General features: G+C 63.5%; 1 protein-coding gene across 3 annotated transcripts in view; it reads left to right on the top strand.

Moving 5' to 3' along the window:
• The window catches only part of PIP5K1C (phosphatidylinositol-4-phosphate 5-kinase type 1 gamma), a 48,944-nt gene extending 21,646 nt beyond the window's left edge, over positions 1-27,298 (top strand). Inside the window, exons 2-19 of one of the 3 annotated variants that reach the window (XM_059159463.1) lie at positions 166-197; positions 1,511-1,603; positions 2,600-2,730; positions 3,442-3,559; positions 6,485-6,637; positions 7,798-8,097; positions 8,743-8,948; positions 10,356-10,439; positions 12,099-12,147; positions 13,611-13,695; positions 15,324-15,485; positions 16,318-16,456; positions 16,554-16,586; positions 17,918-18,022; positions 20,089-20,203; positions 21,529-21,606; positions 24,157-24,240; positions 24,467-27,298. In XM_059159463.1, the coding sequence (XP_059015446.1) occupies positions 166-197; positions 1,511-1,603; positions 2,600-2,730; positions 3,442-3,559; positions 6,485-6,637; positions 7,798-8,097; positions 8,743-8,948; positions 10,356-10,439; positions 12,099-12,147; positions 13,611-13,695; positions 15,324-15,485; positions 16,318-16,456; positions 16,554-16,586; positions 17,918-18,022; positions 20,089-20,203; positions 21,529-21,606; positions 24,157-24,240; positions 24,467-24,469 (1,970 nt within the window). In that variant the 3' untranslated portion in view covers positions 24,470-27,298. The remainder of the gene's footprint in view (positions 1-165; positions 198-1,510; positions 1,604-2,599; positions 2,731-3,441; positions 3,560-6,484; positions 6,638-7,797; positions 8,098-8,742; positions 8,949-10,355; positions 10,440-12,098; positions 12,148-13,610; positions 13,696-15,323; positions 15,486-16,317; positions 16,457-16,553; positions 16,587-17,917; positions 18,023-20,088; positions 20,204-21,528; positions 21,607-24,156; positions 24,241-24,466) is intronic. The other 2 variants (XM_059159464.1, XM_059159465.1) reach the window with 2 other exon arrangements.
• The last annotated feature ends 652 nt before the right edge of the window (positions 27,299-27,950 follow it).

The following is a 27,950-nucleotide window of genomic DNA, read 5'->3' as shown; positions in this document are numbered from 1 at the left end:
GAGTCGCTTGCCACTGGGGACCTGATGTCTTCGGGGTCGGTGCCCACTTCCCACCTTGCATCCACGCGTCCGGGGAGCTGAGTGAGGCCGCAGGCACCTGTGTGCAGCAAAGGCAGGGCAGGCCGCCCCTTCTCCGGGCTGAAGCCTCTCCCTTCTCTCCCGCAGGCTTGGCCCAGAAGAAGATGGCCCCGACGGAGGTGAGTGTGCTGTGGCTCTGGGCAGCTCACTGTGCCTCCCTGGGTCCCTCCCTGAGTCTGGCCAGTGTCTTGAGTTTCAGGGAGGGGAGTGGGTGGGACCCGGCCCAGACAGCGAGGGACAGAGGGACAGGAGACCAGAGGCGGAGAGGTGGTGGGCAGGAAGCGGGACAAGTGTGTGCCATGGGCTGCCCTCGGCTGGGGTAGTGCCGGTGGGGGGTCAGCACTGTCCCTGGTGCTGAAAGGAGCCTGTGGGAGCGTGTCTGTGAGTCCTGCGTTCCCGGAGCCGCCCAGGATGTGCCCCGGTGTGGCATCCCGGTGCCTGCGCCCCGGCCGCCGAGCCCTAGACCTCCATGTCCCCTAGATGCCACCTGGCACGTGGGGTCCTTGTGGGGAGGGCTTTCCTGGAGGGAGCAGCTACAGGGCAGTGGGGAGCTGGTGAGGGCGTGCGCCTTCCCATCGCTGAGGAGAGCCCACCCCCTGGTGGCCGGCATGCAGAATACAGGCCGTGGAACTGAGGGGCGAAGGTGGGGGTTGGGGGGGTGTGCGGTGGGGGGGTTGGTTGGCATTAGTGGGGCTGCCCACACCCTGGCGTGGGGCAACGGGGCTGTGCGGGTCAGGTGGGTCTGAGCACTGTCAGCTGGGGGCCGGACGGGCAGATGGGCCCTGTGGATGGCGCAGATGCACGGGGCATGTCAACGTCTGTGACACTCCAGCCTCTGGACTGGAGGGCCACCAGCTCCCTCTGCTGGCCAACCCAGGCCTTGAGCCTGGGCCCCTGCCACCCCTCTCCTCTGGGGAGTCGCTCACACAGAACCTTGTCATGCCTGCCGTGGCTGTCCCCGTAGGAGGCCCAGGCCGGTGGGACCTCTCCCCTCAGTTCACAGCCATTCCACCCCAGGGGTCTCAGCTGAGCGACTCCGCCCTAGGGGATACTGTGATGTCTGGGGACATCTGCGCTTGTTGGGACAGGGAAGGCTGCCCTGAGGGGTGGGGCCTTTGGGAATGACCCGGCCCAGTGCCAGCAGTGCCGGGGAGCCCCTGAAGCCAGGCTGCTGCCCCCCGTGCACGCGGAAGGGCTGGGGTTGCCGATCTTCCTGCTTTTCTCGAGGAGCTGGAAGTCGCCGGTCTGGGTGTGGGCTCTTCTGGATGTGCAGGGTTGGGCGGTGTGGCCCCTGCGGGTGACAGCCTGCCCACAGCAGCCTCCGCACCACATGCCTGGTGAGGACACTGACTCAGCCCGTCTGGTCAGGATTTCCAGGGCACACTGGCCCGGCGGCGCCTCCTTTGCTGATTTCCTGCTTCCTCTTCTCCAGGCCCCACTGATGACTGGACAGCCGGGTCCCGGCCACGGGAAGAAGCTGGGTCATCGGGGCGTGGACGCCTCTGGCGAAACCACCTACAAGAAGGTTCCCTTCTGCCCTCTGCTGGTTGGGGGGGGGACTCCCAGCTGTCCCGGGGCTCCCACACAGGGTCAGGGATGCTCCATGCCCGTGTCCAGCTGGAGGCAGATGCTCTCGGGACAGGCCCCTCCACGCAGGCCCCTGGTCCCGGTGAGGTCCTTGCTGCCTGTCACGGATATCACAGGCGTCACCGGCAGCCCTGTCTGAGCCTCCGGCCCCTCTGGGCCTGCCGGCTTGTCGGGGGAAGGGGGAAATGCAGTTCTTCCTTCCCCCGGAAAGCGAGGCTGAGCTGATGGGAAGCCCGTGGGACGCCAGGCCAGGCGGGGCCCAGGGAGCATTCCTAACGGAGCAGCCAGCCGAGAGGTCATGAGGGCAGCACAAAGTTCGATGGTTTCTAGCGTGTTCTCAGTGTGTCCAGCTGTCACCACAGTCAGTTCCAGAAGATTTCCGTGAGCCCAGACTCACCCCCGCCCCATGACCTGTCGCTCCTTTCGCCTACTTCTCAAGTCTGGGCAGGTTTCAGCCCAGGCGCCTGGGTCACATAATGCCAGCAGCCCCAGATGGCCAGGACCGCCATCTCCACACCCAGCTGTGGGTGGGGAAACTGAGGCACATAGCAGAGTGTTGCTGGCCCAGCGCGACAGTGCTAATCACCGGGAGAGTGGGTAGAAGGACCCCGGGTTGCAGACATGAAGTCTGGCTGTCATCGGGCACATTTATGTGCCCCCCACAAAGAAAATCCTGACGGTAGACCCCAGCTGAGTCGGGACAGTTTTGAGAAGTTGGAACCTTCTAGAACCTTGATGGGAAATGGGCCTTGGGGCCGCATGAGGTGGTATTGGAGTCTCAACCAGGCCACCTCCTTGCTGTGTAGTCGTGTGAGCTCAGGGACAGCCCAGAGGTTAGCGCGTCTGTGACACATACTGGGCAGGGGCCCCGATCTGCCCTGGGGTCTGTCACCCTGGGGGCCGAGGGTCTTAATGCAGTGGGGTTTTCCCGCAGACCACCTCGTCCACCCTGAAGGGAGCCATCCAGCTGGGCATCGGCTACACCGTGGGCAATCTGAGCTCCAAGCCAGAGCGCGACGTGCTCATGCAGGACTTCTATGTCGTGGAGAGCATCTTCTTCCCCAGGTAGGGCCCAGGCCCCGTACCGGGGAGCAGCGGTCGGGTGCGGAGCGGCCATCGGGTGCTCCACAGCCTTGCTGCTCTCCGCACTCCCTCTCTGTGGGGAAGAGCTCGGGCCTCTCCTGCCATCTTCTTGGCTTGGAGGTCGGACTCCGTATGTCATGCTCTTAGCTCTCTGCTGAATCAGAGAGATGCAGCGTAACAGCGATTTTAAGAAAACAGGAAAAGAAAACATAAAGTTTCTTTTTTTCTCACGTGAAGTACACTGCCGGGCGGTGCAGGGCTGTGAGGCGGCTCCCCGGTGTTGGGGTCCTCTGTCCCCTCTAGGGGTCTTCCATTCTCATGTGCAGCTTTTCCAGCCAGTGTTGCCAGGTGGCTGCCTGGGATCCTGCCATCACGCCTGCGTTCCACCTGCAGGAGGGAAGGGAGACTGGGAGCACAGGACCTCTGGGGCAGGGCCTGGAAATGACATGTGTTGTTTCTGCCCCGCCCGTGGCATTGGCTGAGCAGTCACGAGAGGCTGGCAGTGGACTTAGCATGGGAGGGAGTGGATACCGGATGCTGCCCCAGACCGGCCACGCCCTTTGGCCCCAGGGGAGCTCTGTGCTGGTTGCTGGGTCGCACACTGGGAGGCCTCAGGCACTGCTCTGGGCCGGGCAGTGGGAGAGGTGCCCGCAGCGTCCCTGTCCCTCACCAGCCTCCCTTCTTGCCCCACAGCGAAGGCAGCAACCTCACCCCCGCCCACCACTTCCAGGACTTCAGGTTCAAGACCTACGCCCCCGTCGCCTTCCGCTATTTCCGGGAGCTCTTTGGGATCCGACCTGACGATTACTTGGTGAGAGCCGTGGTCAGCCCGCTGCTGCCGTGCCACGAGTTCTGAGAGGCACGAGACACGTGTGTCTGTTACCTCGTGGTTTCCGTGGCTCAAGAATTTGGGTGCAGCTCGCCACACTTTGCCCAGTGTGGCGGTGGAGGGTAGGCTGGGGCCAGAGACTCAGAAGGACCAGCCTGGGGGATGGTCAGCTTCCAAGCCCATGTCTTGGGGGACCCTGTTCCTCGCCCACTGACTGGGGCCTGTTCCTCAGAGCACGAGCGACAGGACTGTCCTGTCACCCCGGCCATATCACAGGTCCTGCCTTCCCTTTGAGGGGAGGTAGGTCGCGGGGACCAGCTCAGCATGTGCCCCCAGTTCTGGTGTGGTTTCAGTCTCTTAGATGAGAAAAATGGAAACGTAGGCCCTACCCTTTGAGCTCACACGCACAAGTGGGGCTCCTGGAAGTTACAGGGCGTGTGTAGACGGGGACCAGTCTGCACTTCCGTTGTTCGGCGACTGTCTTCTGGAAACCTCCGCCCCTGCACGGGAGCAGGGCCTTAGCCGCCTGGTCTGCTCTGCCCAGTCCCCCCACCATCTGCCGTCCCTGGGGCCGTGGTCTTGCTGATTCTCCCCGGTGGTGACTCGTTTCCCTGTGTGCTGGCACGACCTCGGCTGCGTGCTCCCGCTGGGTTCTTGGTCCACGGGAACCTGTGCCCTCAGCCATGACCATGTCCTTCCACGGGGGACCAGCCCTCATTCCAGCCAGGGGTTTTCCAGCTGTCCTGCTGTCCAGTTGCCAAGGTCAAGGTCCAGTCCTCAGACCACGGCGTCCATGGCAGGCTCCATGGCTTCCCCCTCTGACCTTGCCTGTGGTCCCGCAACCTTATCGGAGGGAGAACAGCCTGATGGTTCTAGAGTGGAAGTGACCCTAGATTTTGGGTCTCAGGGGTAGAGCGAAGGCCCACGGCATTAGTCGTGCCAGCGACGGGATGGCCTGGGGCCCTTTAGCAGCGTGCAGACACCAGCTGGCGGGTGCTGGCCCCAGAGTGGACACACGAAGGCAGCCGAGGTCCTGTCTTGGCCTCGAGTGGGTACTCAGCAGGTGTCCTCTGTCCTCTTTAAGACCTGCCCTGCTGCTGTGACGGGGTGACGAGGGCCCCTGGAACCGAGAGGCCCTCCCGTGGTGGGGCTGGGGAGCTCGGACGCGGCCGGATCGTCCCTGCCTGTCAGCTCTGCCCCCTCGGGGTTCCTGTGTCTTCTCGAGGGGCTCCCGGGGGCAACAGGCACTGCCTTGGCTCTAGAGACTTCTGGGGCCACCGTCGCTGCAAGTTTCGTGGGGTCCTGAGTTTCGTGGGGGCATGCCCACTGTCCCTGTTTGTGAGAGCCCTGTGCTGCCCCATGTTAGCTTTAGCTAGGGAAAGCAGGGGGGAGCCGGGGGAGGGGGCATGGGTAGTCAATCAGCCTTGGGCCCCAGGTGCCCCCCTGGGCTCTGAGGGAGAAGGGGGCACATCTGGGGTCACCACCCTGGCGGATGGTGACCTGGCTGGAAGATCTGTGCATGTCACCCTGGCAGCCTGGGCCTGACCCCATGCGCGGACCAGGGACACTCCCTGAGGGCAGCTGCTCTTAGCCACATGGTTCTAGAACATTCTCTGCTCCTAGACTTCTGTACAAAGTGCACAATCCCCTTCCCCTACTCGTTTCTCCCCGCACTTCCCCTCTCCTGTTAGCTGGGGTCGGCTGCAGTGCCTTTGGGGTAGCCATGGGCTCCAGAGGCTGGACACCAGCCCCTGTGGGGTCCCTGCCTGCCCCTCGCTGCGGTTCTAGGAGCAGGTGGGAGCTGAGGACGGAGCGCCAGGGCAGCCGGGCGTGGGCCTCTGTGATTCCGTGGGGATTGGTGGCTTGTGGCTGTGGGTGGGCAGGACTTGCGGCCCCCCTGGGGAGGGGGCGTCCCCGCTTCTCAGCTGTGTCCCGCCCCCTGCCGCCATCTGCCAGCCCCCGTGTTATACTTCACCGAGGAGGACTGGCACCCTCCGCCCAATGGGGAACATGCTGTGGCCTCTTCCATGCTGTACACCGGTGGTACTCAGGCCTTGGGGGGGGCTCAAGGGACAGAAACTCACCACAAAAACCTTAGTCCTGAAAAGCTGTTCATGGACTCACTAGCTGGAAAGGCTCGGGGAGAACAGCCTGTAGGACCTAGCCTTCTAGCTGGGCTGGACACTGTCCTAGGTGCTGGGGACCCTCCGCGATCAGAACCCTTAGAAATCCCTGCGTCCAAGAATGTCCTGCCGGTGGGGAGGATGTGTGGGGCTGCTGGGCAGCAAACCCGGGGGTGAAGCAGATGTCGGTGGGAAGAGAGGTAGGGGTGCCAGGTGCCAGGGGGCTGCACCCCGAGACAAAGGTTCCCCTTTTCTCTGCTGTTCTGGTGCGTGGTCTCCGTACTCAAGGTCACTTCCTGAGCCAGCATGGTGACTGGGGTTCCAGCTCTCACATCAGCATTCCAGGTGGAAATAGATGGGATGGAGGGAAGGGTACAAACCCGAGGTGCCCCAGCTCTAGTCCCCCACTCAGGGAGCCTTCCCTGATCCCCACTCAGAAGCTCCCATAGGCAGCTCCTGAGCCTGAGTCGACGGGCTGTGGCCTTACCTAGCTGCGGGGGAGGTTGGGGAGGGAGTTTTGGCCAGATGTGTCAGCCCCCAACATACCCGGGAGTCTGTTGTTCACAGGAGAGGGACTGGGCCCTAGGAGATCAGCACCCAGGCTGCCGGTCAGCCCGGGGTTCGAATCTGTGCTGTGTGGCCTCGGGCACGTCAGTCTCCCTCTCTGAGCCTATTTCTTCATCTGTAAAAGGAGGCTGACACAGGGACCTGTTCCAGAGTTGTCCACTAGCCGCTGGGCCCGTGGGGTGTCAGCGACCCACCTGCCCACTCCCTGCCCCCCCAGTACTCGCTGTGCAACGAGCCACTGATCGAGCTGTCCAACCCTGGTGCCAGCGGCTCCTTGTTCTACGTCACCAGCGACGACGAGTTCATCATCAAGACGGTGATGCACAAGGAGGCCGAGTTCCTGCAGAAGCTGCTGCCCGGCTACTACATGGTGAGCGGCCCTTCCCTCGCTGCTCTCTGGCACGGGGGGCCCGGCTGTCCCCGGGGCACGCCCACCCTCCTCCTAGGCTCGGGAAGCCTTGCTGGGCCACTGAGCCTCGCCCTCAGGACCCCCTCACGCGGCCCCCCTCCCCAGACACGGCAGGCAGGAATGGCCATCCAGGCCCGCGGGGCCTTCCCTGAGAGCCGGGTGGGGTGCAGGGGGCTGGGGGCTGGGCACCCGCTCCACCCTCGCTCCCCAGGCCCCCCCAACCCCCCACCAGCCCTGAGTCACAGATCCCAGAAATCGTGTCTCGTGGGGCTCCTGGAGCTGGTGACTCAGGCGTGGGGGAGGGGGGCCGGGCCACCAGCTGGCATGTCACAAAGGCCCAGCTGCTGGGGTGCGTCCTGTTCCCTATGTGACTCACAAGCTGGAAGGGCTCCACGGACCCCCGGGCGGAGGTGGACATGGGAGCCGGGGTCCTGCTGCCGGCACAGATGGGGGTGGGCTCCGCCTGAGTGCCCACCTGCCCTGCTGGGCCTTCCCGGGCAGCTCTGCGTGGACTGTGCGCCATCTGCGCCTGGGGGTCTCGTCTGGGGCACGTGATGCTGGGGTGGGCCCCCGGCTCCCCTAGGTTGGGGGTCGGCAGGCTTCCCGTAAAGAGCCGATCAACCTCTCCTGTCCCAGCTCTGCCCGTTACTGCAGCGGGAGGGCCCCCGAGGGCCTCGAGGGAGCAGCCCGGGGTGGCCCGGCGCCCGTGACCTTCACTTGTGAGCTTCAGGGAAATCTCAAATCCCAAGACGCTAGTTTTCTGTTCTTCACCCCCCAGTGTTTTATAACACAAAGCCGTTAGCTTGCGGCGGGAGAACAAGCAGGTGTTTGGACTCGGCCTTCCCCCTGGAGTTTGCCGATCCTTGCCCTGGATGGCGCCCAGAGGCAGGGCCCGCCTGTCACCCCAGGGTGGGCAAGTGGGACAGCTGGTCTGGCCCTGACACCTCGGCTGGGGGCCCTCCTGGAGCCTCTCGTCTGGGAGACACAGATCCCGGCACACGTCTGGACGCAGGGAGGGCCAAGGGAGGGGCTGGCCCGGGGCCCAGGTGGTCAGGGCGGGCTTCCTGGGGCAGCTCCCAGGCCCCTGCTTTCCTCAGACCCTGCCCTTCCCCCGCCCCCAGAACCTCAACCAGAACCCGAGGACGCTGCTGCCCAAGTTCTACGGGCTGTACTGTGTGCAGTCGGGCGGCAAGAACATCCGCGTGGTGGTCATGAACAACGTCCTGCCGCGGGTCGTCAAGATGCACCTCAAGTTCGACCTCAAGGGCTCCACGTACAAGCGGCGGGCCAGCAAGAAGGAGAAGGAGAAGACCATCCCCACCTACAAGGACCTGGACTTCATCCAGGACATGCCCGAGGGGCTGCTGCTCGACGCCGACACCTTCTCCGCGCTCGTCAAGACGCTGCAGCGGGACTGCCTGGTGAGGCCATGGGGCTCGCCTCTGCAGGGCTGGGGCGCGGGGCAGGCCCTCGGCCTCCAGCCTCCGTGGTCCCCTCCAGGACACGGGGACGCTGGATGAGCGGCCGCCGCGTGAGCACCTGTAGGCGGGTCCTTGTGGTCTCCTCCACCCCTGCAGCCCGGAGGGCATCGTGCCTGCGGCTCTAAAGATGAGGGGCATCCCGGGCATTCCAGAGCCTTCTGCGGCATCCCTGGCCCCTCGGCCCATCACTGCTGGCCCCCAGGCCTTTTTGAAAACTGTGCCCGGTCTCCCCAGACGACCCCCCAGACTTCTCTGGACCTGCTTCCCTGTGTCCAGGTGTCAGAGCCCTTGGGGCCAGGAGGGGTCCCGGGCTCCCCAGCTGTCCCCGGGCAGGCCAGAGCTCTGACAGGAGGAAGGAAACACCCAGTCCCGACTCGGAGAGGTGGCCCCCCAGGTGCCCTCCACCCTGCACGTGGCCCGGCCCTGCCCCCTTGGTCTTCTCACCAAGCGTGAGTCGGGGGTCAGGACAGGCCCCCGTGTGGCTGTGGGATGGGGCGGGCACAGACCCAGACGCAGCTTGGGACCACACGGAGCCGGGTGTGGGGAGGGGAAGGGGAGCGTGACCTCCTGACCCCCCTCCGGCAGGTGCTGGAGAGCTTCAAGATCATGGACTACAGTCTGCTCCTGGGCGTGCACAACATCGACCAGCAGGAGCGGGAGCGGCAGGCCGAGGGCGCCCAGAGCAGCGCGGACGAGAAGCGGCCGCTGGGCCAGAAGGCGCTCTACTCCACGGCCATGGAGTCCATCCAGGGCGGGGCCGCGCGGGGCGAGGCCATCGAGTCGGACGACACGTAGGTGGCGGGGCAGGAGGCGGGCGGGAGTTGGGGGATCTGGCCCGGAGGGCGAGACCATCTGCGGCCGGTTCCTGGTCTGCACTGGGACCCCCTGGGGGTCTCAAGGGTGGACACACAGACACCCGGCTGTGTGACAACCAGGGCCTTCCAGATGAATCTGCCAGTGGATGGAGGCCATTGGCCATCTGTAGGGGGACACGGGCCCCTCCACATTCTGGAGCCCCGAGCGGGTTCAGACACCACTGTCTGCAGCAGACAATGTTGAAGGTTGTGGCGCTGGGGACCAGGATGCCAGGCCCAGAGTCCCTGGGACAACAGGCCACTGTGAAGGAGGGCGAGGTGGTAGGCTCAGAGGCAGCGGGCTGACCCGGTCCTGCCGCGGGGGCTCGAGGCTTGGTGGGAAGACAGCGGGCTGACCTGGTCCTGCCGCGGGGGCCCGGGGCTTGGTGGGGAGACAGACTCGTGGATGCCCCACGCACCCTCCCGGCCCTGTGGACACTGGGCGGGGTTGTTCTGTATGGGGAGGGGGGGTCCTGGGCCCTGGGGGCACTGAGCAAGCAGCATCCCCGGCCCTCACCCACCTGGTGCCAGGAGGACCCCCTCAAGTCATGAGGACCACGGACGTCCCGGGACACCACCCGGAGCTCGTGGAAGGTGGTCTGGGTGGGAACTGCGGCCATGGTCAGGTTCGAGGTTGGCTTCTTGTCTCTGTGCATTGAACTGCTGGGAACCAATCCGGGGGGGGGGGGGGGTCCTGAGGGGGGAAGGCGCCTCACCCCCCATCATCAGCTGGGGAAGCGGGGGTTCGGAGGCAGAAGCAGAAGCAGATGTCCTGGTGCACAGCCGGGGGGGTGGGGGCTGCCACTCTAGGCCAGCCGTGGTGGGGGCGGGTGGGGAGCAGGCGCCAGCCCCCCACGGGGCCAGCCTGGTGGGGAGCTGCCAAGTCCTCGAGGGCTGGCCCGACCTCCCGCCGTCTTGGTGTTTGTAGGGTCTGCGCAGGGCCCGGCAGGGGATGGCGGGGTGCGCAGGTGAGCTCACCAGGGCGTGCAGTGCCGTGAGAGGGGCCTGCGGGGCCTGAGCCTGGCGGGTCGTTGGTGACCTAAGGACAGTCGTTTCCTTGTGTGACCTCACTAACTGCTCTGGGCTGGGAATGGGGGAGCCGAGTGAAACCACTAACCCCCCAGACGGCACCCAGAAGCCCTGGGGGTCCTGCCCGGGCTGAGCGTGCGTGTGCGTGTGCATGGGTGTGCGTGCGCGTGGGGGGGGGCGGGGCCGGCCTGTCCGCAGCCTCCCGCTGACGGTGGCCGGTCTGAGAGGAGCGGAGATTGGCCGGTTCCAGCAGGGCAGCCCCCGCAGGGAGCGAGTGGGCTGGGGGGGCGGGTGCTGAATGCGCTCCCCCTGCAGGATGGGCGGCATTCCCGCCGTGAACGGCCGCGGGGAGCGTCTGCTGCTGCATATAGGCATCATCGACATTCTGCAGTCCTACAGGTGCGAACCCCCACCCCCCGCCCTGGCTCCCCGCATCTCCCCCTGCCTGTCCCCCATCCGCCTCCCCCTTCCCCCATGCACTCACTTGCTCCCAGAAGCCATGTGCTCTGCTGTCCAGACTTCCCTTAGTCACCATCCGCCCCCACGAGCCCCCCACACACCGAAGGCTCCCAGGGGGCTGCCAGGTCCTAAAGGGAGGCATTTGGTCCCCAGCCCGGTGACACCACCTGCAGGATCTGTGCTAAGAATGTGGTGAGATCTCCTGTCAGCTAGAGGTTGGGGCTGGCATGGGGCCTGGGGGGTCGGGGAGGGTGTCGCCAGCCCATCTTGCATGCAGTCCTGTCTGCTGAGCACCTACTGTGTGCTGTGTGCTGGGGTAAACAGCAAGATGGGAGCGCCCTGTGGCCACGAGGCACGGCATCCCCGGACAGCTCATACTCATGGGCAGGAAGACACGCTCATGGCCACAGCCACACGTTGTGTGGTCTCGAGCACGGCGGAGCCCCGGAGCAGACAGTGAGGCCTTACCTGTAGCTCAGAGCTGGGGTGTTGGCAGCCCCATTACCCGTGCTCATCCTCTACGAGGTCTCGGCCGTGAGCGTGGTTTAATTGTTAGTGTTTTGTTAAAGATTTTGTTTATTTATTTGACAGACAGAGATCACAGGTAGGCAGAGAAGCAGGCAGAGAGAGAGCGGGGGAAGCAGGCTCCCCACTGAGCAGAGAGTCTGATGCGGGACTCGATCCCAGGACCCTGAGATCATGACCTGAGCCGAAGGCAGAGGCTTTAACCCACTGAGCCACCCAGGCGCCCCTTAATCATTAGTGTTTTATTCTGAGAGTAGCGTGTGTGCCTCCTGCACGATCCGGACCAAACCGAGGGGGCATTGTGGGTGCGGCGGTCCCCACTTCCTGTCCACCCAGCACTGGTGACTTCTCCCTTGTGTGTCTTCCTTTCCTACGTATGAAACTCGGCTCCTGCCCATCCATCGCTGGTGTTCGCAGCCTGCGTTCCGACCTGGGTAGACCTCTGCCGCAGGACGTCCCTCCTGATTTAGAGCAGGATTAAGAAGTTTCTCAAATAGCAAACTAAGGTTTCTGCAGAGGCTCTGAGTGGCGGCAAGGAGGGGCCTGGCACATGTCAGGCAGCCACAAACCCATCCTGGGGCAGGGGTGTCATGAGGAGGTGTGTGCTGAGGAGAGGACCCTCCCCTGTGGCGGACGAGGCGGTGTCCAGGAAGGCTGCCTGGAGGAGGCACCATTGTCCTCAGCCCAGGTGTGCAGGGACCTCGTTAGAGCCACAGTGCCAGACGATAATTTCAGCTGAGAGGACTGGGGCTCAGCCGAGGCCATGAGGACAGGGGAGGGATGTATTCTGGGAGGCACTGGTCTCCAGTCCCCCACATGGGGTCAAGCAGTGAAGCCTTTTCACTTCCTCCCCCACAGAAGCAGTGGTAGGAGCTGCCGGGATGGGGAACGGAGGGGACAGGAAGAGGGAGGTGGCCTCAGCTGGTGCCGCAGGCAGCCTCAGTTCCTCTAGACTGGGGCTTCCCACCCGCTCGGTGCGGGAGCAGCCCCTGTCGTGATGACCACAGGTGTCCCCAGACACGGCCCAGTGTCTGCCGGAAGCGAGGCCCGTGCCCAGTGCTTTCCTCTCTGCAGGTTCATCAAGAAGCTGGAGCACACCTGGAAGGCCCTCGTGCATGATGGGGTGAGTGTCGCTCATGCGTTCCTGAGTCCACAAACACAGCGGTCCCCCGGCGCCGTGATGAGAGACGTGTTCCCTCCTTCCGTTGGGGGCGGCCGTGTGACCCGGCAGTCACGGGCCAAGGCTCAGGGTCAGGAAGGGAAGACACAGGCAACTGGACCTCCAGTGAGGGGGTCTGATCTCCACGGGGGAGGGGGACAGAAAGGCTTCTTGGAGGAGAAGAGCTGGAAGCTGAGTTGGAAGGATTCCCCAAAGGCAGCCGGACCAGGAGCGTCAGGGGCCAGCTAGGCAGAGAACGTTCTGGAAACATGTTGTGATAGGAGGTCGCCTGGGTCCAATTGCACAACGCTGACCCATTGCCTCGAGGGCTGAGGACTGCTGCAGCATGTCTCTGCCACTTGAGAATGGGCTAAAATGCACCTTTTTCCAGCAACACAGCCAACGCATGGACCTTGGCAGTAGGTTATTTGCAAATATGAAAGACTTTGAGGACCAGCTGCAGGGGAGCAAACAGCCCATCTGGGGGCCCCAGGCACCGGCTGTGCTGACGAGCTGGCTGGGGCCTTGGGTGCACACCTCTCCTCCCATGGCCACCTGCAGACCAATTCTTACTAAAGTGCTAAGGGCTGTATGTGTTCATGTAGTTTGTAAAAGCCTCCCTCACTCCCCTCTGTTTGGGGGCGGGGAGGCGGGGGTCCAGATGGAAGCTTCCAGAAAGTGCACCGAGATGGTCCAGGGGGCAGCCAGTCAGCAGGAAACCCTTTCGTGGCATTAGAAAGCCGCCACAGAAGGGAGAGTTGCCAAGTTCCCATGAGGCCACATGTAATCCCCAGAGTAAACTTTGGCTCAGCTCTTGAGGGTCCAGACGTTAATCAGAGTAACGTCACAGGCGTGAGCCGTCTGGGGCAGGCAGGGTGGCCTGTGGAGTAGAGGCCCAGGTCCTTCTGGGCATGGCCCTCAGCCCCCAGCCCACGTGGCTGGCCCCCGATGGCACTCCAGGCAGAGGAGGGGGCGGGAACTCCGTCCTGGTCTTGGCTCCCACGCCCTCGGCCAGCACCGGGTCCTGCAGTCCTGCCTCACTGCGGTGAGGATGGGAAATGTAGTGTGCGTTCTGGAGGCCGTGTGTCCCTATGGGATCTGTCACATTACAGCAGGCAGAGGACCCAGGCCGTGTCTGGGGACATCTGGAGGACTCCTCTGGTTTCCATGTTTTGCTCTTTATTCACTTACTTCTCTGCGGTTGCTGTTTTAGTCACGTGGTTCGAAGGATTAAAGGATGGGTTTATAAGGAAGAAATGTCCCTCCCAGGCCCCTCCCTGCCGGGTTACCTGCCAGCCCCGTGCCGTAGACCCGTCTCTCAGTCAGACTGCCGCTCTGTGGCCTGGGCTGTCTCCCGGGACACGGGGAGCACTGGTGGCGTGGGGACACTCAGCCCTTCCTGCCTGCGGGCCCCCTTCTCTCCCCAGGACACCGTCTCTGTCCACCGGCCCAGCTTCTATGCCGAGCGCTTCTTCAAGTTCATGAGCAACACGGTGTTCCGGAAGAATTCCTGTGAGCTTCCCAGGCCCTCTGGCCAGGAGGGCCCCTAGGGGTGCGGAGCGGGGAGGTGGGGTCGCCAAGAGTGCAGTAAACCCAGAGCCCCTCCTCTGGCCATGTGGCCGTCCGTGGGCCTCGGTCGGGCACTTGGTCCAGAGAACAGGGGAGTCAGGACGCCACCGTCCTGGGGCCCAGCTTGGGGCCTGGGGCCCGCTGTTTGAGCTTGAGTTCTGGCCCCATCGAGTCCTGCCGCTGTGACTTCAAGCGGGAGACGCCCTGCCCCATGCCTCAGTTTCCCCATCCGTACAGAGGGCAAGATGTGTTTACCCACATGACAGGTGCGTTTGGCCTATGCCGGTCCTCACGGGGACCACCTGTGGCCTTGAGTCCTCAGCAGGGAAACGTGGCCTCGGGGGACACAGAGGCAGCTGGCCATCAGCCAGACCAGGCATTGTCAAGGAGGGCACCGGACAGAGGCAGCCCGTGCCCCGTGGGTGTCCCCAGAGGGTCCCCTCTCTGTGCTGGGCCTCAAGTGCCAGAGCCGGGTGCACACCCCAGGCCAGGATCCCATAAGCTGCCCGAAAGGGTCGTTTCTCCCCACGTGTCTGTCTGCCATCTGCCCTCGGCTCCCTTTGCGCCCAGAAGACAGGGTGCTTGTCAGCCTCTGTGTCCCCAGTGTCCAGCCCGGGGCCCAGCACGCCATGGGTGTTCAGGCAGAGTCATTGGTGGCAGTGGTCTCAGCGTGCACCTTGCAATCCCGGTGGGTCCACAGAGACAGCAGGGGCGGGCAGGGCCGACGCCTGGCGTGGGACCTGCTGTCCCAGCCTGGGCCAGGCCTGTGTGGGTGGTGACCCGCCCAGTCACCTGGAACCAGCTCGTGGAGCCAGCACGACTCCACGTTCCCCTATGTCGAGCCAGTAGCTTGAAACCGATGGCAGTGGGGTCACTGGCATCGCGGAAATGGGCAAACCCCACGGTTCTGGCCTTTGTCTCCCGAGAGTGGGCCGTCGTCAGCGTCTTACTTTCTCACTTCTTAGAACCCTTCCTGGGTGTCATTCTCACTGCGGCCGGGGGGGATGCCAGCCTCCGGGGATGGGAGCATGGCTGCTCACCAAGCGAACTAAGCACCTACTGCGTGCTTGGCGTTGTGCGGGCCAACCCCGGGGGCCAAGCAGGGAGAGAACCTGGTGACGTTCGCTGACGGGCGAGGCCAGGGGCAGAGGGCGTCAGGGGGCCACCCCCCTTGTCTGACCCTGTTGCTGCAGACGAGGTTGCTGGGGCTCAGAGTGGCTGAGCCACATTGCCCAGGCCACTCATCCTGGACAGGAGCCGGGGCCTCGGTTCTGAGTCCCGCATGGTCCCAGGCCTCTGTTTGCATGTCTGAAAGTGGAGGCCACGGCCGGAGTGGGCTGCCAGAGGGGCTTCTGGGACCTCCTGAGGCAGAGCTGGGTAGGACGCAGGACAGGGTTTCCTTTGCAAAGGATGTTGCTTCTTGCCCAGGCTTGAGGGCCGGGCTGGAGGCCGGGCAGTGGGAGCTGTGTACGCGGGCAGCAGGCTTTCATCCAAGGGAGGGATGGGGGCTGGTGGGGCCTGGCCACGGGGCTCCCAGGCTGCCCCGAGTACCAGTCCGCCTCTCTCCACAGCCCTGAAGTCCTCACCATCCAAGAAGGGCCGTGGTGCCTTGCTGGCCGTCAAGCCCCTCGGGCCCACTGCTGCCTTCTCGGCCAGCCAGATCCCCAGCGAGCGCGAGGACGCGCAGTACGATCTCCGTGGGGCCCGCAGCTACCCCACGCTAGAGGACGAAGGTGACTGGGCTGGCTGGGGAGCGGGTTCTCTGGGGACAGGACAGAGAAGGGGTCTGCTGGGGAAAGGTGCGGTCCCTGCGGGGCTGAGAGGGGAGGGCATTCAGGAAGCAACCCGGTTTGAGGAAGGGGCTCTAGAAGCTGGTGGCCTGGATGGCAGGGTCCTGGGTCCCAGTCACCTTCCTACCCCAGTCCCAGCCTAAGCTCTGCAGCCCTCCAGGGAGTGGGGATGGGGAGTGGCTAGGATGGCCGCAGGGAGAGCTGAACAGAAGATGCCACCCGAGGAGGTGACCCACCCCATTGCCAGGTGTCCTGAGACCTAGAGGGAGGAAGCATTTGATGGGGTTGGGTGTGATGGTTTGAAAGATCCCTCCCAGTTCCCCGAGTTAAAGAGTCCAAGATTCCTGGCAGCGAGGGGCTGGGGGGAATAGCATGAGGGAAGGGAGAGACCGCGCATACAGAGGCCCTGGGGCAGCAAGGGACACGGTGTGTTGGAGGGACAGCAAGGGACCTGATGTGTTGGAGGGACAGCAGGCGGCCTGCGGTTGGAGCAAAGTCAGGGAGGGTGAGGAAAGCGGAAGCGGCTGTTCACGCAGGACCTGTGGGCTTGAGCAGGGTTTGGACTGCGGTTTGAGAGCAGCGGGTTATGGGAAGCCTCTGTGCCAAGGGTAACTTCGAAGGTATTTGCCCTCTTAAAGCGGTGGAGCAGAACAGAGTGTTGGGTGGCAGGTGGGGCGGGGGCCTGGGTGGCTACAGGCGAGGCAGGCTGCAGGTGGAGGCAGAGAGAGGTGTGGCAGGGCTGCCCCGGCGCCCACAGCCCCCGCTCCCCCCGCAGGCCGGCCTGACCTCCTGCCCTGCACGCCGCCATCTTTCGAGGAGGCCACCACCGCCTCCATCGCTACAACCCTGTCCTCCACGTCGCTCTCCATCCCGGAGCGGTCTCCCTCGGAGACATCAGAGCAGCCGCGGTACCGGTGAGGGTGTGGAGGGTCAGCGTCCCTGCGGCAGGGGGAGGGACCAGGTGGGAGGCCAAGCCCCCTGATGCACCTGCTCTGGTCTCTCTCTCTGCAGGCGGCGCACGCAGTCTTCGGGACAGGATGGCCGGTGAGCTGAGACCCCCCAGCTTCCCCGCCCCACCGCCCCACCGCAGCCCCAGGACTTGCCCACCCAGAGACCAGCCTCTCTGACCACTTTCCCGGGCACGGATTTAAGTTAGGCTCTTGAACTGCACAGAATCCTGAGTCACTGGAGTCTTCTCCAAAGTCCACACCCCCGATGGGTGGGGTATGGGGCAGGCAGAAGACCCGTCCACCTGCTTGTTGATCCTTTTTATTTTTTTAACTAAATTCTTTTTTTTTTAATTTTTAAAGATTTTTTTTATTTATTTGACAGAGAGAGAGATTACACGTAGGCAGAGAAAGAGGGGGAAGCAGGCTCCCCGCTGAGCAGAGAGCCTGATGTGGGGCTCGATCCCAGGACCCTGAGATCATGACCTGAGCTGAAGGCAGAGGCTTTAACCCACTGAGCCACCCAGGCACCCCTGATCCTTTTTTATTAAATATTTTTATTCTAACTGGTACACAGAGAATATAGCAAAACACCTTCCCTTGCCCCATGCCCATTCCCGTCCCTGGGAGCAACCCCTGGACGGGTTTTTTGTCTTTCTAGAAATACTTTATGACTATATATGAGAAAACCAACCTACGGGCCTCTTTCTACCTTTCGTCTTGCCACCAGCCTAGCTCGGTGCCCCTTGCTTTGGGCACAGAGCAGATGGAGGTCACCCGTGAGCAGGGAGCTCCTGGGGCCCCGTCCCCACGGACCGCCCTCGGGCGCATTTCCGTTGTTGCTGACCCGACCAACAGGCATCGCTTCCCTTAGTGTTGGGGCCGTTATTCCTGCCATTTGGGAAACAAAAAGTGATGCATATAGTACATTTGGCAGAATGCACTTCCCTCCGTCTTGCTGCCTGCTCCCGCCCCAGCGACCTTTCTGCTGCTGAGGGCTGTCACTGGGAGACAGTCTGCCAGACTGCTAGAATGTTCTGACCCACCTACGCCAGGGGCCCGAACATTTGAAAGCCCTGGAACCAGTCCACTCCAGGCCAGGCCCCAGGCCCGTGCCCAGCTACCCCCAGGAGAGTGGGCAGGATCCCGGCCAGCAGTCACTCCCCTGTACCTGCTGGTACCAGAGTCATAGGATGGCCCCAGGTGGACAAGCAGTCCCTGCCCCTGTGCAGGCCCCAGGTGGGCAGGACAGCCTGAGGGACCAGGGGTGAGCTGGGCCAGCTCAGGGCACGGGTCAGATGCACCCAGAGAGCACCCCATGGAGGCTCCCAGTAGGGCTGGAGACCGGCACTGGCCTGGAGCTTGGCTAGCGGCCCTGGGGGACAGAGTTAAGAGAGAGAGTGAAGTGTGGCCTCCCACTGCCTCCAGGCCCCAGGAGGAGACCCACGTGGAGGAGGACCTGCAGCAGATCACGGTGCAGGTGGAGCCGGCGTGCAGCGTTGAGATCGTGGTCCCCAAGGAGGAGGACGCGGGGTGAGTGTCCCATCGCGGGACCTGGCCAACGGGCGTCTGCTCTGGTTCCATTGGCTGAGTGCAGTCACGTGGCCACCCGGCAGCAAGGCAGGCTGGGGAATGTAGTCCACGTTCTGGGCGGGGGTAGGGGGAGAGACTGGGAAGGGGGCCTCCCCCTGGAAAGCGGGGGATGCAGGGCGTGGGAACCCGGCCGTCTCTGCAGGGGCCCCGGGCGGGGGGTGGCTGGGACGGCTGCCTCATCCGGGGCCTCAGATCTGCGGCAGAGCTGCGAGCCATGCGTGCGTCCAGGGGCTCTCACGCACCACCCACTCGGTCCTGACCCCGGGCTTGCGGGAGGCGGCCTCTGGGTCGTCGGGGACCACCTCTGGACGCAGCCCGCTTTGCCGACTGTGTCTTGTTCTGTGTCCTCGTTCGTTCGCCGCGGCTCTTCTCAGTGCCTGCCTTCCGGCTCCTGGCTGGTCCCCGCGCACGGTCGCCGCGGTTCGCGCTCCTTTCTTGTCCCGTGAGGAGCCGCCCTGGGCCCCGGGGTCCCCGGTGCTCATCCTGCCGCGATCGGCATCCGTGGGAGGCGGCGCTTTTATCCTGTGGGTGGCTGGGGCCACTGTGCTCGTGGCACTGGGGGCTCCTGGGGAGGGGCCAGGGTCGCGCCCCCCCCCCCCCCCAGCGCCCAGGCCCCCACAGAGCCCCATGGAGGCCACGGCCCTGGGCGCGGGCAGAGACCCTGCTCAAGGATTTGTCTACCCACTTCTGAGCTTCCAGCAGTTCAGAGCCCGGCTCCTGGCTAGGAGTGTCTGTCTGTGTTTAGTTTTAAGTTGAAGAAAGCAGCGCTCAAAATGGATGTATATATGAAAACCAGATCAAAGCCTCCGCAGTCAAACATAAATTCATTTTTTTAAGATTTTATTTATTTGAAAGAGAGAGAGAGAACAAGCAGGGGGAGTGGCAGAGGGAGAGGGAGAGGCAGACTCCCCGCTGAGCAGGGAGCCCCAAGTGGGGTTGGATCCACCTGAGCCAAAGCAGACACTTAACTGAGCCCCCCCGGGCACCCCAGAATTCCTGTTTTAAGGTCATCAGGCATGTGGGGGAACCGTGTGTTCCCTGCGGGGGGCTGGAGGGGAGCTGGCTGGGTCTGATGTACTGACCGGCGGCGCCCTGCTGCATCTCACCCTTGTCTGTGGGTCCCGTTCGGCCGGGTGGCTCAGTGTTTGCGCTATGACCAAGTTTCTCTTGCTTCCCTTGGGATTTCTGCTTTACGGGTCTTTAAAATTTCTCTTCGATCTCAAGACACCTTCCTTAGTGGTCACCACGTGCCCAGCCCGCACCTTGCCGGCAAGGGTAACATCACAGATAGGCGGGTGTCCCTGCGCACACAGTGGGCTCTGCCACCCGCCGTGTTTTCCCTGTTACCGGGATTTTTGCGGTGTGACTTATTTGGGGGGGGTTCCCCAAACCAGCCCCCTTCCCTGCGGCTAGAGAGCCACCTTTCTGTGGTTCTAGGTGCCCCCCCCAATCCCCGGAGCTGGGCATTTTGCTCGTGAGATGGAAACTGCACCCCAGAACCCAGCCACCTGCTGAGGCCTCGGCCTCGCCTCACCTTCCATCTAGAACCTGTTTCCCCGTCTGCAGCTCAGGACAGAGGCAGCCCCCGGCCCAGGGGACGGTCGCGGGGGAAATTCATGCTGAGCTCTTGAAAGGGCCTGGCATGTAGTAAGTGCTCAGTGAAGGTTATAGAGGTTCTAGGCGCGGGGGCCAGGGGTCCCCGCTTCGCAGGTGAGGATACTGAGGCTGAGCAATGGGAAAGGACCTTCCAGGTCACCCAGGGGGTGAGTGGTGAGGCCGGCACCCACCCAGCGGGGCGTGCCCTCAAGCAGGAGTGGGGACAGGCTCGCACCTGAGCCGGGGGGCAGAAACTCCCTCCCCTTTGCTGGGGAGGTATTTGGTCGGGGGGAGGTTTGTTTTATTTGGCTTCTCTGTGATGACCTCCTGATGAGAGAGGAGAGGGGCTGGGGCCCCGGATGCTCTTCAGAGCCCCACCCCAGGACTCCTGTGTCCGCGCGTGTCCCCAGGGTGGAGGCTTCCCCAGCCGCTGCCGCTGCGGAAGCAGAAACCACCAGCCAGGCCTCGGAGCCCGCCAGCCAGGCCTCGGACGAGGAGGACGCACCCGCCACAGACATCTACTTTGTAAGTTCCCCACGGTGCCTTCCGTCGCCCGGCCCTCAGCCGGACACCCACTCGTGCACACACACACACGCACACACACACGCATACATACACACATGCACACTCATAAGGTACTCTTGTGGACACAGTGCTCTCACTGGTCAACTCACATCCACACACTCTTGCACACCCAGTGTGCCCCTGCACGCATTCACACACGCGTACACGGTGTGGGAGCGCCCTGCCCCTTGCCATCCGGGCCAGCCCACTCCGAGGCCAGGGAACTGCCCCGCCCCTCCTCCCCAGGACTCATGACCACCGCCAGGCCACCAGTCAAGGTCCTGGCTCTAGCCGTGCCACCACGTCCCTTTAGGAGGCATTGGGAGTCCTCAAGCTCTGAGCTCCCCTGGGACCCCCTCGGTCCTGGGAAGACCTGGGGTCAGCCACCAAGGGCCGCAGACTGTGTGGCTCTTCTTCCACCCGGGGGCGGGGGCAGCTGGGTGGGGTCTGTTCTCTAGGAGGCAAGGGGACTGTGCGCTTCGCGCTGCCGTCCTCACTGGGCGAGGACTCATGGCCGCTCTGGGAATGGGTGGGGGTCTGTCACAGCTGGAAGGGGCCCTGCCCCCAGGGACCCGGGACCTCTCTTCCAGGGCAGGGGGTCACCTCCCCCACCTTGCATCTCCCGCAGGCAGCCAGGGTAGCTGGGCCGGGAGCTTAGTGCGGGGGGGTGCAGGGGGGCCACGGAGCCTGCAGGGTCCCATCCGGTGACCCCACCACCACCGCCGGACAGTGGGTCCTGCGGCTGCCTTCCTCGGATGGCCCTGCTCCGGGGTCACACGGCCTTATCCGATGAAGGGGACTGCCTGTCCTCCTCCTGGCCTTCAGTCTTGTCTCTGCCCCCGTGGCCGGGTTGCGGGAGGCCCAATAAGGCTATAAGGCCACTGCTGCCTTACAGGTACCAGCACCCTGCTCTCTGTTTTGGGGCCTCCGTCTGGCCTGAAAGTCACAGGTGCACACACCATGTGTCCCCACACCCGCCGTCAGCTCCCCGTCCCTGGGGGCTTGGTTTGTGTCCCATCCTGTGGATCACTGTGTGAGAGGCCCCAGGGGGCCATGTCCTACGTGTGCGTCTGGGTCCTGACTCCGGAGTGGGCGGCCAGGCCCTGCGGGCAGCAGAGAAGCTCACGGGCTGCAGTGGGATCCCGCCACCCCCAAACTCCCCTCCCGCTTGGCCATCTGCTTACCTGCCCCTGCCCAGCGCCCTCCCCACCCAACCACCCGCTGGATTCCTGTTGCCTCATCCTGTCCTCTGTTTGCTTCTTCCCCCGCCCGCCCGGCCCGCCCAGTTCACCGATGGGAGGTACTGGATTTACTCTCCCCGGCATCGCCGACTGCGGGCCGTGACGCTGAGCTCCTCAGGGACTGTAAGTGACCACAGCAGGCGTCCAGGGAGCCCAGCCCCCGTTCCACCACCCGGGGCAGCAGGGAGCTGCAGGTTCTGGCTGTCCCTCGTCCTCTGAGAAGGGACTTGGGGAAAGAATCATCACGACGAGGCTGGTCACGTGTCCCCCAGTGATGTCATTCATCACTTAGGTCCCCTGAGGTGGGCATTGCTAGGCCTGCAGGCTGACAGCCGGGGCTAAGGGGACCTGGCTGTGGTGGTGGGGTCTGCATCTGACCGCAGCCCCAGCCTGAGTCAGGGACAAGTTGGTAGACACTTGTCCTGTGTTCAGACCTGACTGCCGATGGCTCCCCAAGGGGCTTCTGCCCTTGGGTCAGCAAAGCCTAGCTCTTAACTGCAGGAGAGAGGAGATGTATTTCCATACCCACTTCACAGTGGGGAAACCACGATCTCAGCTTCCCAGGAAGCCCACAAGAGGGCACGGTTTGGAGAAAACATGGGTCCGAATTCCCAAGCCGCCCCTGTGTCCTGCAGACACCCATCTGCCCGTTGTGTTTGGGACTCTGTGTGGAGATCATGTAGCAGTGGTGTTATCAGAACCCGTTATTGTCCTCATGAGCAATAAATGAGGGGCCCAGAGAGGCCAGGTAAGCTGCCCAGAGCCACACAGCACTCAAGCAGGCAGAACAGGTTGAACAGAACAGGCCTGGAGCAGGAGTTTCTCTTCTCAAGGTGAGGGACCTTGGAGGCTCACACCTCAACCCCAGATGCCTCTGAGGGTCACTGGGTGTCCAGCTTTGCCAAGCAAACCCAAGAAGTGGAAGCCACTTCCCCAGACGTTCCCACCGTGCTGTGTCCCACTGAGACAGGGACGCCACTCCCCGAAGATGATCCAAGAGCTGGGGACACACAGCAGGTCCTGAGGGCCCCTCCCGGGGGGAGCGGCTTATAAAGGCGGCCAGAGAGGGGTTGCTCCCGCCCCCGGTGTGGGGAGGTGGGAGAAGGAAGGGCGGACAGAGGGCATACAGGAGCAGGGGAGCAGCAAGTGTGCAGGCTGGGTGAGTGCAAGCGGCCTGAGGGGCTGCAGTACTGGGGACATGTGTCTGTGGGTCAGCACGGGATTCTGGGTCCTGCTGCCCGCGATCCCTCCGTCTGTCGGGCTGGCTCTTGCAGAATTCAGGTGGAGACTCTCTTGTCCTAGTTCTGGCCCCAGAAGGGCAGCTACCAGGCTCTACACACGTGCTGTGGCTGCCCGGTGCAGGACACGGGGTGTGGGCGGCCCCAGGCAGGCCCCATCCCTGGACTTCCAGGCAGGCTCTGGTTTTTGTGTGCTGTGACCCCTGTGCTGTGAGCAGGGCCCCTGTGCCCTGGTACCGGTCGGTCCGTGGATGGACGGCCTTCAGGATGTGTGTGGCCCTGGGCCAGGTGCTGAGGCGAGAGTGAGCTGCCCACGACGCTCAGTGGGTCAGGGGCCTTGTGCGGGTGCCGGCAGTCTGGCCCGGGAGGGTGGGTTCTGCAGTGAGAGCTGTAGGAGGGGCAGGGAGGAGCGGGCACAGAGGTGAGGAGAGCCGGTGGGGGCCCCAGGGGGCAGCCAGGGCAGGGGTCCTGCGTTCACGGGGAGAGCACCGAGTCCGCCTACTGGTGCTAGTCCTTCATGAGGCTTGGATGAAGCCACCCGTGCGTGGAAAGGCGAGGCTGGGCATCGCCATCCCACGGAGGAGGGGCAGATCTGGGGTCTCATTAGGTGTGGCCTCCGTGGCTCTAGTCAGGGTGAGTGCCTACTCAGGCTGCGTTCTCCAAACAGAGGCCGGGCGAGGGGGGTAGGTGCACAGGCGATGAAGACCGGTTGCGGGGGGGCGGTGATGGGGATCCCGGGGAAAGAGGAAGAATGAGAAGGGGGCTGTGGGGGTTCTTGCGGTGAGAACCCCAGGAGGGAAAGGTGCTGGAGGAACGTGCGCTCCCCGCCCGCGAGTCTGACCCAGAATGGGGCCCATTTCCCTGATGCAGCTGGAGGAGGAGCAGCCCACCCTCTGGCCGGGCCTCTGTTACTTGCTGTCTGGGTGGCCGGGGCCTCAGTGTACCCCGGCGGATCTGTGCGTTTGGGCACTAGATGGGCCCCACCCTGCGCCCCCGACTGCCCTCATCACCCAGGCCCCCCAGGGGAGGGTCCTACGTGCCCTGCTCCAGCCCGCGTCCCCGGTGGCCACCGTGGCCACGCAGGCGGCGGGATCTGAGGCTGCGGTGCCGAGGGCCGAGCAGGAGGGGAGGGGACAGCAAGCGACCCCGCCCCCGCCCGCCCCGCTGCACCGGGCCCCGCCTGCGCTCCGCGCACCGCTTCCTGCCGCCCACCCCGCGCGCTGCCGCCGCTCCGCCCCGCCGGCCCCAGAGCGGTCGGGGTTGGGGGCGGGCCCGTCCGGGGAGGGCCGCGCGGGGGCCGAGCCGCCTCCTCGCCGTCCGCGTGGGGGTCCGCCTCCTTTATTTCTGTTTCTTCCTTCCTCCCTCTCGCCTGTCTCGCGCCTCCTCGCACCCCTGCTCTTCTGCGCGCTTCCTGCCCGCGCGCCCGCCCGCCCAGCCCACCGATGAGAGGAGCTGGGTGTACTCCCCGCTTCACTATAGCGCGCACGCCCGCCCAGCCTCCGACGGCGAGAGCGACACCGTAAGTGCGCCCGCGGCTCGCCGCGCCCTGGCCGGGGGCTCGGGCCGCCCGCTCGGCCGCACCTGCCCCGGGACCGCCGGGGAGACGGAGGCCGGGGGCGCGCGGGCGGGGGCGGGGCGGCGGCGGGGCCGGGGCCCTCCCGGGAGGCCGCGCAGGTTGGGGTGCTGCCAGGCCGCCCCCCGCGTGCTCACCCGCGCCCCCCCCCCGCCCACTTTACCTTCCGCAGTAATGTCTATGCAGTCACCGACCCGGAGCCGAGCGCCCGCCGCCGCCGCCGCCGCCGCCGCCGCCGCCGCCCTGGCTGCTTCCTGGAGGCGCTGCCCGCCTGCAGGACCTGGCTTCACCGCCGGCCGCCGCTCCCGTCGACTACGTATGCCTGTGAGACTGTGAACCTCCCTGAGTGTCCGATCACGTATTTATTTTGGGTCCTTACTCTTTGCACAAAGACCGCAGCACAGGTGTGCTTTTTTACAAAAAGATTTTAAAAAAGAAAACAAAAAAAAGGACGTGTCGGGAAGAACGAAGCGAGTCCACTCCGCCCCACGTCGGGCTTGTTGCTGTGTTTGCGTGTGTCTCCCTGAGGGGACAGGGCCTGCTGGCTCTGGGGACCTGTGCCCCGTGGCCTGCTCACCCCGGCTGAAATCCACACTCCGAGGTTGCCTCTCTCCTCTTGGATGGGCTGCCGCCCAGGAGGGAAGGGCCCCTGGCCCGCAGGCACTCCGGGCTCAGGTGTTCCGGGCCAGGCACTGGACGCATGTCCTTGGACGTGGCCAGCCAGTGGTCTGGGGGTGGCCCTCCACCCTGCCGGTGCCCGTGATCTCTCTGCATCTGCTTCCCACCACCTCACCTGCCAGGGGACTTGAGAGGCAGGAAAGGCCAGGAGGCCACCCCTCTCGATGGAGCTCAGGACTGTGGGCCTCTCTGCCCTCCCCACGCCCCCGCTTGGTGTCTCAAAGAGAGGGCCCAGGCAAAGGGAGGAGCGCTGGGCCCTCAGGCCGGGGGTGCTTCCGGAGAGCAGGGGCGCTCCAGTAGTCAGGCTGCTCAGATGTCCAGTAAGCGAGCCCCTTCAGGACTGGGATGGGCTTTCTCTGTTTTGTTTTGTTTGTTTAAGGTGGTGATATGTAAGCAAGTTACAGGATAGGTGACAAAATTCTTTGTGGAAAAGAAAAATGTTTTTGGTTTGTCATCTTCGACAGGAAGCAACCTCGCCTGGGCTCAGAGACCCTACTCAGTCCAGAGGGGACTATGGGAACTGACAGTCTGCCGGGGGGTGGGGTGGGGGTCTGTCCTGCCCCCACAGAAATGCCCTCCCCCGCGTGGATGGTTCCCTCTGCCCGCTCTGCCCCCCTCCCCACTCACACTGGCCTGCTTGCATGGGAGGAGGGGGAGCTGGCTCAGAGCAGAAGCTACAGCCAGAAGAATTTCTTCCAGCCCCTGCCTTCCTGGTGGAGAACCCACGGATCAGGAGTTTGATTTTCCGAGTCCCTCTTCTGGGTCCCTCGCCTGCTCTCACTTCCCCCTGGCTCCCCGCACAGCTCATTTTGTGCACCTGGAGGGAGCCTGTGGGGCTGGCTGCTGTCTGTCCAGGCTGGCCAGGGACGCGCCAGCGTGGGGCCCGGGGAAGGCAGCCCTGAGAGGAGCCATCAGAACAAGGCTGTGGATGTCCCAAATCAGAAGCAAAATGACATCTCCTCCATCTTGTCAAAGGGGGCTTCGACCAGATGGCGGGAAGCGTCCTCACCCGATTTCAGACGCTGTCTGTCTGCGTGCCCTGAGTCGCCAGTCTGTCCCACCCCTTCCCGCCGAGGAGGTGGCCGCTGAGCAGGCGGAGGTCCAGAGGTGCATCTCAGGCCTTGATGACTGACAGGGACAACTGTGTCACCTACAAGCTGGCACTGGAGTCCCCCCGCTCAGGCCCCCAAGGCCAGATAGTCAGGCACGTTGCGAGTTCTGTCGGGGATGACCAGAGCCGTGCACACGTTCCTGGTACAGTGAGCCCGTGCCCGGCGCACCTGCAGCCACTCGGAGCCTGAGGAGCAAGGAGGGGAGCTCTGCTGGCTCCCTCGGGCTCTCTGGAGCGAATCACGGAACAGGCATCGCTGGGATGCTGACTTGCCAGAGAAGTCTGCAAGCCTCCCGGATATCATGACGTTTCTATTTTTGTGCTAGTTGCTGAGACCCCTTGGGGGACCCGTTTTGTGTGGGTGGCATTCTTGGTCCCTTTTCAAAGAACTGTCACACGGATGCCAACATGGTCTGCAGACTGTGCTGATGGGAGTTATTGGTTTATTATTTGGGGGGGCCAGGGGTCAGAAGGCAAGACTTTATTTATAATGTGTAGCAAACCCATGGCCTTTCCCAGGCTCCCCTCCTCCGTCCCCGCCCCCTCAGGAAGGCTCTGGACCCACTCAACTGTCGCCCACCCCCAGCATAGAAATCTAAATTCCTTCATGGCGACACCCTGTCTCCCTCCTGGTGCGTCTCAGATGGCATCTCGGAGAGCCTGGGATTGCTGAGCTGTGAAAAGTTCCGAGACTGACAAGCTGCAGCTTCCCGGGAGCCCCCACCAGCCTCCATTGTCCACCTGCCCTCGCCCCTCCCTCCACCACTCGGCTCAGTGCAATAGTCCCCTTCCAGTGGGGTCCCTTGCCATGGTACTGTCGCTGCAGCCCCTCAGTCCGCACCCTGGGCCAGCACCCTCCACCGCCTTTTCTCTGGTGGCTCAGTTGCATCGCCTGCCCCGCCCCCCGCCCCTCCATGTCGTTTTTATGGTTGAACTGATTTCCAAACAACAAAACTGCAAACCTTGTGTGTCTTAATTCTCTCCGGGGGTTCCGTGTGCTCAGCCTCCGTGGTCTGGTGTGTGACAATCTGGAGTGCGGCCTCATCGGGCACAGAATGCCGTCTCTCAAACCCAGAGCTGTGGGCACCTCTGTAACCGTGCACCCCGCTGGCCCCAGTAACATATGCAGTCTCGGGCCCCTTCCCCCTCCCCAGCGCCCCTCCTCCTTTTTACGTTGAAGAGTTCTCTCTAATAAAATCGGGTAATAAGCATCAACCTTCTTTCTCTTTGCCTCTGTGCGTTCTGGGGGTCTGCTTGGGAATTTAAGGACTGAATGAGGACAGAAAGAAACCTTGGTCAGATTTAAAATAACAACAGTGGGACCCAATGCCTTGATAGCTGTGGCCACCTCCAGGTTCCAGTTGAGTTCAGAAAACGTTGAATAATCTCTGACATCAGTGCAGCCTGGCTCGAAAGAACACTGCCCAGACTTTGTATTGGTTTTGCCAGAGTTGCTCAAAGTGAGTAAAGCGTGGACCCCTTTTAAGGGGAAAACGCTTCTCCAGGATTTCCGACTAGAGAAACGCTGCTTTGACAGTGAGGTCCCATCCCGAAGCTGGCCCCTGGAAACCTGGTTTTGTCGTGATGAGGAACAGCACAGCCCCTTTACAGGCCGGCCATGCAGAGAAGATCTGGAATGTGCTTACTGTCTCACACTCACCTGCCCGTGCTCTCATCCGTACCTCTGGGTCTTGAAAACCACAGGGCCCACCCCCACCTGTCGGTTTATCCACATCCCGTGACAAGCTGGCTTGTTATGAACGGCTGCAGAGAAGGTCCTTGGAAATCCATCCGTGCCGCAGTGGCCTCCACACCAAGCAGCGGGCGCACCTAACTTTCAGGGTGAGGTCGTGAAGTTGTGTGCTCA

Source organism: Mustela lutreola, chromosome 2, assembly GCF_030435805.1.
Source record: "Mustela lutreola isolate mMusLut2 chromosome 2, mMusLut2.pri, whole genome shotgun sequence".
NCBI lineage: Eukaryota > Metazoa > Chordata > Mammalia > Carnivora > Mustelidae > Mustela > Mustela lutreola.
This window is presented reverse-complemented; position numbering and strand designations above follow the sequence as displayed.